Here is a 12,495-nt window from a genome sequence, read left to right on the forward strand (position 1 = left end):
ATCCAAAAGACTCTTGCTTCAACGATTTAGCAGACCAGACAGTGTAAACTTAGGCAGTCTGAGAATGTGCCAGATCTATCACAATGGCTGATGCTAGATATTAAATCCTATATCCTAGCCCTGTCTCCGCCTCCTTGAGGGTGTCCACAGTTACAGAATTAGCTGAATGCGACTGGCCTACACTGTATCTGTAACTTCCACCAAGGTAAATTACAGAAGCATTGTATCACAGTGAGCTGTGTGGTTTCCATAACTCCTAAAGATATGGAAATATACTTCTATGAGAGTTACATGAAGTAGAACAGCTAGGTTTGTCTGTTCCCATAACTCTAAGGCCCTATTCACATCTGTGATTGGGTTTCTGTTCGGGGAATCCGGTTGGAGGCCCCCAAAATGGAAACCTATCCACATAAAATAGCAGTTACCTAAGGTAACCAGCGGACCCCGTAGACCAGGGGTAGGGAACGTACGGCTCTCCAGCTGTAGCAAATCTACAACTCCCAGCATGCATACTTGCTCTGCTGTTCTTGGAACTCCCATGGAAGTGAATGGAGCATGATGGGAGTTGTAGTTTCACAGCAGCTGGAGAGCCGAAGGTTCCCTATCCCTGCCGTAGACTATAATTGGGTCCGTGTGGTTTCTGCTCAGTTTTCGCATGAAACATGCGGAGAGAAAAGTCCTACAAGCAGCACTTTTCTCTACAAATGTTTTGTGCGGAAACCACATGGACCCCATTATAGTCTATAGGGTCTGCAAGTTTCCTTAGGTAACCTCTTTTTTATGTGGATAGGTTTCTGTTCAGGGGGATTTGAATAGGGCCTAACCTAGTAGTAAGGAGTACAAGCCTTGCATTTCTATTTCGGCCAGAGTTGGCTGAAATGGCAAGACTGGTTTTGTTACATTTAGTAGTATAACTTACAGTTAGTTAGATAAATGATATCTTCTATTTTCTATTTCCTTAGATGTCTATTTTGATGTTTGTGTTACTTCAATACTTGTAAAGTAGTTTTGTTTCCATTTTCTGTATGATGTAATATGCAGTCAGTCATCTATATACATTGGCACATCACCCCCAAAACTACTTTATGGATACATCAAGCCTTTGTCCACTTTTGCTTACTTTTTAACAAGTCTAAGCTAGGTATGTTTACCAGAAAATACAACCGTTTATTTGATATAGTGGATGTTTGGAGACATAACCTTTGGGAGATAGAAGTCACATGTGTATTTACATTGATTGTCATATCAAAATTGATATAGTATCAGATAGACCTTGCTCTGTATTATTTTATAGGAAGTATAAAATACATTTTCCTATCAAAATAATGCCCATACATGAATACCACATTTTTTCTTGCTTTATTTTTTTCTTCTATTTTTAAGCATGACACGCACAATAAAATATTCACCATCTTTTTCATTTATAAACTATTCGCAATGTAAATGTGCAACGTATGATCCAGTGCAAAAATTCACATGAACTCAAGAATTCAATGCATTACATAATGTAGGAACAAATTAAGTTGAACACAACTACGCCACTGAAAGTTCTGAAAGGTCACTCAAACCTCATGATTGGCCTATACAACCACTCTCAAAATACAAGGCCAGGAAAGTGGGTTTGTGTGTTTTTTTTCTTTATTATTTTTTCTCTCTCTCTATCTCTCTTGCATTTTTGTGAATCTAATGATGCACTTATGTTGCCCCACTTTTCCCTTCTCTTCATACCTTACCTACTAAAGGAGGAAATGCCACTTTCTTGGTAAGTGGATGTTAACCAAGAGGGACTTAAATCAAAAAAGATCACAGTGTGACAAAACTAAGACCATAGGGTGCTGATGAAAGCTCAACAGTACTCTGCCGGAAAAAAAAGGAATTCAGACAAACTAAAATGAAAAAGACAATTTATTTATTTCCAGTAACATTTGTGAATTTAATTTCATCTTTATTTTATAATTTTATTTTCAACTTTCCCTTGTTCCCTCCTTAAACTCTACCAGTTTTTGTGCTGTTTTGTCCAGATGTCTATCTCACTCCTCACTATTATAATTATTTTATTTATTCCTATCTTTTGTTTATCTAAGATCATTTAATCTACATGACTTTTTAAATTTCTTTCGTTTTTTTTTTTTTTTTTTTTTTAATTAATTCATTTATGTTAGGTTTTAATCTTAGAGTTCTCTTTTCCCCACCTGCTCTTTACAGTTATTTTCTGTTATCAACTTTTTGTTTTTGCGTTTTGCATGCAAAGTTGCATGAGCTGCATTGTTGGGGTCGGAAGGCTAAGCAGAAAGAATAGTCTCAGTGTAGAATCTCTGTGTTAACGTGCTGTATGCAACTGTGAGTTGACTTTTTTAAATCATTTTTATGAGCTCATGCTAAGGCATCTCTCCATTTTTTCTCTTTCCCCCTTTTCTACTTTTTTCCTTCCACAGCGGTTGAATTCAGTATCTCCAACCTCAAAGACACATTCAAAAGTGGAGACATCACCCAATCGTCATAAGGCTAATAACCGTAATGATGTTAGGAGTCCAAGGTCTGTTTCATCAAGTAAAGGTGGCCGATGTTCATCAGATGATAAGCGAAGGCGGCACTCCAGGTCACCATCGTCAGAGAGACACCATGGGCGATCCAGAGTACGAACCAGAATGCACCAGGAGTCTTCGGTGAACTCAGGAAGTCATACAGGCTATAGCAGTGATTCTGAAGCATCTATATTTTCAAACACATCTGGAGTAGAAAAGACCCATGGTGCTTCAACAAAAAAGTAAGGCCATATTATTTGGATTCAAGGGGAATTATGAATAATCCTAAATTTCATTGCATTATAGCATATAACAGATATCTATGATCGCTATGTTTAGGTCTAATTTATACCTGGACCTTCAAAGCATTCCTATACTAACCATAGCACAATTATGTGTAAACTGGAATTGCCTTTACTTGACATGAAAAATAAGTACAAACTATATATATTGTCACAGGCCAGTGGTCAAACATCGTCGTGGTAAACAAAATAGTTGTTCTGAGTCTTCAGTGAAGCGCGCACGACAAAACTTTGATAGAAGGAAGAGTCCAGATCGAAGCACTGGCAACAGAGGTAGCTCTTGGAGTTCTAGCTGTTCACCTTCCCGTTCAAGGTCACGAGACAAGAGATCAGCAAGAAGCAGATCTCGCTCTCCTTCTCCAAAGAAGAATTTAAACAGGTAAAACCTATACAATAATATAATGTAATACCCATTTAGTATAGCAGTTTTTCGGTTTATGTTAAAGTTGACATATATATTTATATTTTTTTAGTTTTCACAATGAAATGATCATTTTCTAGCTGTGGTTCAAGTGTTACATTTTTGTGGAATAAATGATAACATAAATGTACGTAGCTTTGAGTGTATCTCGTCACAAAGTAAACACATGCTCCACCGGTGCAGGAAACATGAGTACAATAAACCAGTCTTGATAAATCCCTCCCTATGTTTTAGAATAAAATTATCCTAATTAAATGACTAAACCAAGTGCATAGCATGTACAGTTTTTTAGTTCGGCATCCCAAATAAGTACACTGTTATAATTGAGGAAAGGAAAAATATAAGATGCCACAAAATGGATAGGGGATAAGTGTATGGTTGGAGGTCCTATCACTAACAGATGCATGCTGCTTCTCCATTCATCTCTAGTGGAGGACTGAAGCAGATTTTCAGTCCTCTAGCAGATGAATACTGTAGAAGTTAATGATGTGGCAGCACACATTTGCAGTCAACCACCTTTTCAAATACTCCCAGTATTGACGTTCAGACCTATCAGACACTTATCCCTAACCTGTGCAGATGAGATAACATTAATTTGTGGTCATACCCCTATAAAGATGACATTTACATTTGTGCAAATTGTTGTCTTTGTGCCTATTATAACTATAAGCAAAATAGCAATAAATAATGACAACTTCCAGTCTTGTGAGCATAGAACTGTCACAGTTGGATGTTTCCTTAACTCTCAACATGGGATGGGAATAACAGTAATGGGGAGCAGAAGGAAAGCAAGCTCTAGAATGGAAGGGATTAGAGATGAGCGAACACTAAAATGTTCGAGGTTCGAAATTCGATTCGAACAGCCGCTCACTGTTCGAGTGTTCGAATGGGTTTCGAACCCCATTATAGTCTATGGGGAACATAAACTCGTTAAGGGGGAAACCCAAATTCGTGTCTGGAGGGTCACCAAGTCCACTATGACACCCCAGGAAATGATACCAACACCCTGGAATGACACTGGGACAGCAGGGGAAGCATGTCTGGGGGCATAAAAGTCACTTTATTTCATGGAAATCCCTGTCAGTTTGCGATTTTCGCAAGCTAACTTTTCCCCATAGAAATGCATTGGCCAGTGCTGATTGGCCAGAGTACGGAACTCGACCAATCAGCGCTGGCTCTGCTGGAGGAGGCGGAGTCTAAGATCGCTCCACACCAGTCTCCATTCAGGTCCGACCTTAGACTCCGCCTCCTCCGGCAGAGCCAGCGCTGATTGGCCGAAGGCTGGCCAATGCATTCCTATGCGAATGCAGAGACTTAGCAGTGCTGAGTCAGTTTTGCTCAACTACACATCTGATGCACACTCGGCACTGCAACATCAGATGTAGCAATCTGATGTAGCAGAGCCGAGGGTGCACTAGAACCCCTGTGCAAACTCAGTTCACGCTAATAGAATGCATTGGCCAGCGCTGATTGGCCAATGCATTCTATTAGCCCGATGAAGTAGAGCTGAATGTGTGTGTTAAGCACACACATTCAGCACTGCTTCATCACGCCAATACAATGCATTAGCCAGTGCTGATTGGCCAGAGTACGGAATTCGGCCAATCAGCGCTGGCTCTGCTGGAGGAGGCGGAGTCTAAGGTCGGACCTGAATGGAGACTGGTGTGGAGCGATCTTAGACTCCGCCTCCTCCAGCAGAGCCAGCGCTGATTGGCCGAATTCCGTACTCTGGCCAATCAGCGCTGGCCAATGCATTCTATTAGCCCGATGAAGTAGAGCTGAATGTGTGTGCTTAGCACACACATTCAGCTCTACTTCATCGGGCTAATAGAATGCATTGGCCAATCAGCGCTGGCCAATGCATTCTATTAGCTTGATGAAGCAGAGTGTGCACAAGGGTTCAAGCGCACCCTCGGCTCTGATGTAGCAGAGCCGAGGGTGCACAAGGGTTCAAGTGCACCCTCGGCTCTCCTACATCAGAGCCGAGGGTGCGCTTGAACCCTTGTGCAGCCTCAGCTCTGCTACATCAGAGCCGAGGGTGCGCTTGAACCCTTGTGCACACTCTGCTTCATCAAGCTAATAGAATGCATTGGCCAGCACTGATTGGCCAGAGTACGGAATTCGGCCAATCAGCGCTGGCCAATGCATCCCTATGGGAAAAAGTTTATCTCACAAAAATCACAATTACACACCCGATAGAGCCCCAAAAAGTTATTTTTAATAACATTCCCCCCTAAATAAAGGTTATCCCTAGCTATCCCTGCCTGTACAGCTATCCCTGTCTCATAGTCACAAAGTTCACATTCTCATATGACCCGGATTTGAAATCCACTATTCGTCTAAAATGGAGGTCACCTGATTTCGGCAGCCAATGACTTTTTCCAATTTTTTTCAATGCCCCCGGTGTCGTAGTTCCTGTCCCACCTCCCCTGCGCTGTTATTGGTGCAAAAAAGGCGCCAGGGAAGGTGGGAGGGGAATCGAATTTTGGCGCACTTTACCACGCGGTGTTCGATTCGATTCGAACATGGCGAACACCCTGATATCCGATCGAACATGTGTTCGATAGAACACTGTTCGCTCATCTCTAGAAGGGATCTAAAAGATAAGTTTGCTTCTTCTGATTTCATACAATTTTTTCCACCAACACCAAACAACCCCTTTAATTTTTTCACTGCCAACAATATGTATTATAGTACATCCCGGCTGTAAACAATTGCCATGGCTCATATGTATGGCCAGAATCTTAGCAATTGAATGACACTAGGCTCATTGTAGGTACTATATTTAGGATACAGTAGTATTTAAAACCAGATGTATGATGTGTGAAAAGTTTTATTTGGTGTTTCTGTAAGAGAGATAAAGGGATAAGCTGCAAGAGACAGTGAAAATAAAGATCCCACCCTAACGCTATAGTTACTTTGAAATTCAAGAAACTCCATTCAACAATTTCCATTGTTTTATCTAAGCCAAGATATATTAATTCCAACAACAGTGTATTTTATTCTCTTAGGGAAAAAGACAGTGAGACTCGAGCACGCCACAATGACACAGAAGCAACAAGACCTAGACGACGCTCAAGAAGTTACTCACCTATTCGAAAGAGAAGGAGAGACTCACCAAGTTTTATGGAGCCAAGAAGAATTACAAGGTAAATGTTACAAATTCCGTTGAACAGAATGTATCATCTATATTTATGCTTACTGCATAAATCCAAATAGGGAAACATGATATATATAATTTAGAGATATGCTATACGGCAATCATAGACCATAAAGGCTCTCTGACCTATGCAGAGGTCATTGTGCAACGAAGAGGAATAGATATTGTAAGCTGTAACCATCACCTATTGTGAGTGGTAGTTCCTATGTAATCTATGTACAGGTGTCACCTTTTCTTGTATTTCTACTTGTGCTGATAATTAGTTGATTGCTGCCTATTATTAGGCACAGTGGCCATAGTGAAAACTGCAGGAAACATATAGATATTGACATGAGAAATAAAAAATAAAAAACATAATTTTTTTTCTATTTGTATAATCAGTGTATGGATATGTTAGTGAATGCTGCTTGAAATTAAAAAATATTTAGAAATGTGCATTTTTTTTGTTTAATTCTTATTTTATTAACTTTTCAAATATACATACAGCATGTAAAGGTACATTGGCAATGTGTGAATATACATAGTGCATTAACTGTAACCATCAGGAAAGATGGCAGCATGGTGGCTTAGTGGTTAGCACCGCAGCCTTGCAGCGCTGGAGTCCTGGCTTTGAATCCTGCTAAGGACAATATCTGCAAGGAGTTTGTATGTTCTCCCCTCTCACTCTCCAAAGACATACTGATAGGGGAGGGAAATCAAGAAATAGTACAGTGAAAAGTAGCTAACTGGTCAAAAAATTACTACATAACCTTAGCATAGGGTATAGTTTTATCTAACAGTTAGTGAAATCTACATTCTTGTCCAGGTGTAGGAAGCCACCTCCTTTTTATCCGGGTATGGGTTTAGTGAGTCAGTTTATGTTTTTACTATGTTTGTAAGTTAAAAGTTACTTTGTTATTTAAAACAATTAATTCCCAAAAATATTTTTCAGGAATTCAAGTGGCCTCAGTTCATTATTAATTTTCCTTTAGTATTATTTTAGCAGAATTGTTCAATCCTCTACCCATCAAAGAAAAATATAGTGTTACATACAGGATCTTACACACTACAGTGATTTCATTGTATGTAACAATGCCAAAATTGCTGTGTATAAAAAAGACTGTGCATTTTGTAAGTCATGTCGCTGTTATGCAGACCTATTGTTTGTGTCGTCATAGTTAGAGACTACAAGCAATCTGTGTGTAGTCTGAACCTGCAGTCATATGTTACTCTACTCTGCATGCCCACTATTGTCTGAAGGTTAGAAAATAGAAGAAGCAGAGTCAGTAGAGTAACATGACTGCAGGATTAGACAACACAATGAGTTTGTTTATAGGTTGTTTTATCATATTTGCTTTATGCATTAGACGTAAAACAAAAATTGGTTGAAGAAGTATAGATATCCTTAGTCCCCATTATCTTTAAATTCAGGTTCTGGTAATCTTATAAACTGCTTCTTGCAATATATGAATTTTTTACCAATCAGGCTAAATAAAATACAAGACCAGTGACACCAAGGCTAAGAGCGTTTCTGGGTTATAGCAGTGGGTGTCACTTTTAAAGACCAGAAGCTGTTATACTAAAGAGAAGAGTTCATTTCATTTATAATGCAAATTGATGCTTAAAATACGTGAAATGTTATTTTGTGTCATGTAAATTGATGTTGTTCCATCCCATGTTAAGGTTTCTTGTGATGACCTGCTGCCAGTGACGTCCATTACAGCAAGTACATATGGTTACTAGGGTAATCTTGTCCCTCCAATTTTTCCAGATGAATCTGGGCACTCTAAAATATACTAACTGCTTCCAGGATGTGTCTGTCTTAATGTAGTCTGTACTACATGGGGATCTGATTTTTTCGCTCTGTACTTTTAACACCTTTCTATACAGTATGTGCAGCACAACTTTTATCAGATGTAGACACTTTTCTAAAGGAAAAAAGCTATTGCATTCCATTCCTGTAAAGCAAGCAATTTATGTCCTGACGAATCCAGTACAAGAAAGCACAATGTGTGTCTGCCCATTATGGAAACTTGTATAGGCTCTGCTTTATTGTCTGGAAGCTTGTGACGTTTTAATATATCGTGGATAATAGCCTAGAAATTATTAATATTCAAATACTAGTAGTTTCTGGTGTCTGTTGACAAAAAAAACACATAAATGTGTCAAAATACATACAGCCAAAGGGTGCTGATAATAAGTAGGTGCCACTTATGGCATCTTTTCATTTCTGCTTGGCTGGGCTCTGTAACAGAAACAATGTTGAGAAATGTGCAAAAAGCTTTCATGTTTATGGCTTCTATTTGCATCATCTGTCAGTCTGTTGTAAATTACATAACACATTGGCCCAGATTTACTAATACTGTCCAAAAGCTAGACATTGCAAACTCAGACTAGACAATCTTAAACCGCAACAGATTTATCAAAGTGTCAGATAAATCTCTTTTATACATCTGGTGTATTCTTAGACTATTTAGTCTAAGTTTACACCTTCTATTAGTTGGCATAAAAGTTCAGGATGCATTTGTGGTGGATTTTTGTTGCACACAGCGCAAGTCAGGCCATATGCCTCTCCCACAAAGCCATGTCTATTTCCTATAAGACCACAGCCCCCTTTTTTGGTGCAGAATATGCCAGAATTCTGTTGCATTTTACTTAATAAATCACCCCATTGTTAGTGCCACAAATATATTGCCTAATACATAATGTACATATTTCCTCTTTTATATTTTTGTACTTGAGCTAACAAGCACCAATAATTTGTATTGAAGGATAACAACCATAAATAGAACATTATAGCACATTATATATGATATTAACGTTAGAGATGAACAAATCAAAGTTGACAAAGTGGAATTTGATCTGAATTTCGGAAATATTCGCTTTGCATTGAATCTGGATTTTCTCACGTTTTGTGGTAACAAATCGCATTTTTTAGTAAAAAAGCTGCTGCACATTAGGACATGGGGCAAGGAACTGTGGGACGTCACAGCCTTTAACCCCTTCACGACCACTCACGACATCGGGAACAGGCGTTAGCTGTAACTGACAGTTAACACTCTGCTCCATACCCCTCAGTCGGAGCACAACTTTGATTGGTTGTTTAAGCACCTTGGATGCCGTGGTCAAACATAACCGTGGAATCCAAGGGGTTCCGCCATGCTACATGTCCCACTCAGTACCCCCCGCAGCAAGATCGGGGGTGCCAATATGCATTTTCTGCAGCCCGGGGTCTGGCTAGTACCTGGTTGATCCTGCCCAGAAGTGATGAAGTCAGCCTATATATCTCCATAGGCTGACTTCCTCTATAAACTGCAATACATGTGTATTGCAGTCTATAGTGCTGAACCAGTGATCAGTGCATTGCTGGTTCAGGTCCCGCACAGTGTTCTGCACCACTATGCAGGCTCTCTGCAGCCAGGAAAAAGCTCTTTTTAACGTGATTCTCCGCAAATTAATTTTGATCGAATCGTATTGGAAAATTCGGCGAAGCTGCTGAAGGAAAGGAATTAAAGGAATTATCTAGTCCAATGGTATGAGAATAGTATAAAATAATGAAACAACTGATAATCCCCTAAGCAATCCTCCCTGCTCCTTTACTAGTGCTTTAGGCTCTCTTAAAGGTCTCTATCTTCTGGTCCATCTCAGTGACCAGTGATTGGCCGAGTTGTCACTTCCTGTGTTGGACATTGGACAGTTTTGCATTGATGGAAAAGGGTGCAATTCCTTTTTTCGTGACACTAACGCTTTAACCATGATTTCAGTTGTACTTATTTACTAACCTCCTGTTTCTACATTTTCAGAGTCTGTCTGAGTTGTGGCGAATATGGGGCAAACATTACTGTACAAATGGCGCACTAGATTAAACTTAAACCTTCTTGATTTTTACCTTTTTTCAGCCTGAACAATTATCATGGCTGGCAATTGAAATGTTTTACTTAGACAAATACACATATTAGCTCCATAACCAAAGTTAAAAAACGAGTAAACTATAAAGCCTAAGAAATAGACATTAAAACGAATCTTCATATTTTGTTAAATCTGGCGATAGTTACTTTTTGACTACGAAAGAAGCACTCGGATCTGTTATCAGATGCTGCTGATAATTCGTATACTATATTATTGTATCCCTTGTGCTTGATATAATGTACAAACTTCTCTAGTCCTTTTATTGCCTTAGCTAGGCCCCATTTCCACTATCGTTTTCTATTTAACACCCAGCTCATTCACTTTTAGTATTCACTGATAAATGTTCATACCTGATATGTTGGCTTCTGAAATATGTGCGGAACCAAGTAATGTCTCAGCGCCCTAATAAAAGTAATGGCTGTTGTGTGCTTGCTGCTATAACGTATTCATTGTTCTTGTTTGCAGTGCCCGGAAGCGACCTATTCCTTACTACAGACCAAGCCCTTCTTCCAGCTCTTTGAGTAGCTACTCTCACAGTCGTAGCCGAAGTAGGAGCTATGACAGCTACAGCAGCTACAGTCGTAGTCGGACTCGGAGCCGTTCCCCCAGCCATAGTAGGAGCCCCAGTTGCAGGAGCAGCTCAGAGAGTGCCGGCTTTTAGGACTCTGTGCGTCAAATCAACCGTCTACTAATCACATTTGCTTCCTAAAGTAGATTGTGTGTTAGCCCAAGAAAACTCACAGGGTTGGAATGTGAAATAGAATAATATATGTATATATATTTATATATATATAATGGATATTCACTGTCTTTCACATCCATAACATCACAGTAATGTACAGTGAATCTGTCCTAGGAAAGCTCTTACAATGCAAACAAGTCACCAAAATATAAATTCTGTTCTTCTTTCTGTTTTCTACATCTTGATTTTTCCTATGTGTTCTATGAATAGAGCTATTAATGCTGCGAAGCACAGAAGCCACAGCTTCTTCACCCCTGCATAGAATGGTGGCACAACATGGACAGAATGACAGCATCCATCTTGGTTATTTGACTATACTTTCTTAAGTTCTAACGTCTGCAGTAAGAAAGTGTTTTTTCAGTATTCTAACAACAGTGATTTGGGATTCAATATACTTCTGCTTCATCATCACAACCATGGAATATGTTTGGAGGTTATAGACAGGTCACCAAAAGATTTTTTTTTATTTTTAAAGGAATGATGGAAGTATCAATTAACCCTCAAAGAAAATAAGAATGTGTAATTCAGTTGATGAATTTTGATATTTGTCTATTTCAGAGTATGTCTACTCTCAGGTATCATTTTTTAGGCCCACCATGTTCCTGATTCCATAGAATTGCATCCTCATTCAATTTCCTATCCCAAAAAATTTCTGAGAACGTCCATGATGTGTGTCAGCATGAGCCCATACATGACAGTTCAACAATTCTACAGTATTTGGTATTGGTTACTTTAATATAGTAGAACTGAGTAAATGATATTGAAAGAGTAGTTCTGCTTACAATGTGCTTAGGGTTTCAACCTATTTAGTGTTTGGGTTTGGAAGTTGAATTACTAGTAGTCTACCATAACTCACCAGCAAAAAGATCCTATAACAATATGCATAAATGCATACATACGCTACTTATTACATTATTACATCAATGCAGCCATTAGAGATGTAGCTAGCCTGGAGAACATATTCAGTTTGCTCTTCGTCAAGGTAGATTGTGTTGTTGCTGTTCCTATGGCACCAGCGCCTGGAGCATGTCTTGCCTTGCTAACTTCCCTCGGCTGTGATTTTCTGTTACATACAAGTAACATCTATATTTATAGCGTCTTTTCTTTGTTAAGAAGGTAAATATTGTATGCAAATGGATACTATCCATTAGCGCAAATCTGTACATTTTTACCATGTTTTATGAGAAGTATTCTAAAAATGAATTCCTCATTTCATGCAAAACGTAACCATTGTAGAAGCACTTTTAACCTCTTGAAGAACACTTATTTACTTGATTTATTTATTTATTTATTGGAATTAAATTATTATTTATTATTACTGTTTACTGGCTTTAAGAACAAGTGTTGATTTCTCATTTGAGATTTTAACAAAACTTTTTTCGGAATGAACAAGACAATCTGGTAACATGGTTGTTTAAAGAGATTTTTAGAGAAACAGTTGTGAAACAATTGTGTGC

At 38.9% G+C, this 12,495-nt stretch overlaps 1 protein-coding gene across 3 annotated transcripts in view; it reads left to right on the plus strand.

Moving 5' to 3' along the window:
- Positions 1–12,087, plus strand: part of SRRM3 (serine/arginine repetitive matrix 3) — a 334,709-nt gene extending 322,622 nt beyond the window's left edge. For all 3 annotated transcript variants that reach the window (XM_075264822.1, XM_075264824.1, XM_075264823.1), the window contains 4 exons: positions 2,436–2,767; positions 2,985–3,206; positions 6,260–6,397; positions 10,762–12,087. In XM_075264822.1, coding sequence (XP_075120923.1) covers positions 2,436–2,767; positions 2,985–3,206; positions 6,260–6,397; positions 10,762–10,957 — 888 coding nt within the window. In that variant the 3' untranslated portion in view covers positions 10,958–12,087. The remainder of the gene's footprint in view (positions 1–2,435; positions 2,768–2,984; positions 3,207–6,259; positions 6,398–10,761) is intronic.
- The last annotated feature ends 408 nt before the right edge of the window (positions 12,088–12,495 follow it).

The sequence above is a fragment of the Leptodactylus fuscus genome, chromosome 2 (assembly GCF_031893055.1).
Source record: "Leptodactylus fuscus isolate aLepFus1 chromosome 2, aLepFus1.hap2, whole genome shotgun sequence".
Lineage (NCBI taxonomy): Eukaryota > Metazoa > Chordata > Amphibia > Anura > Leptodactylidae > Leptodactylus > Leptodactylus fuscus.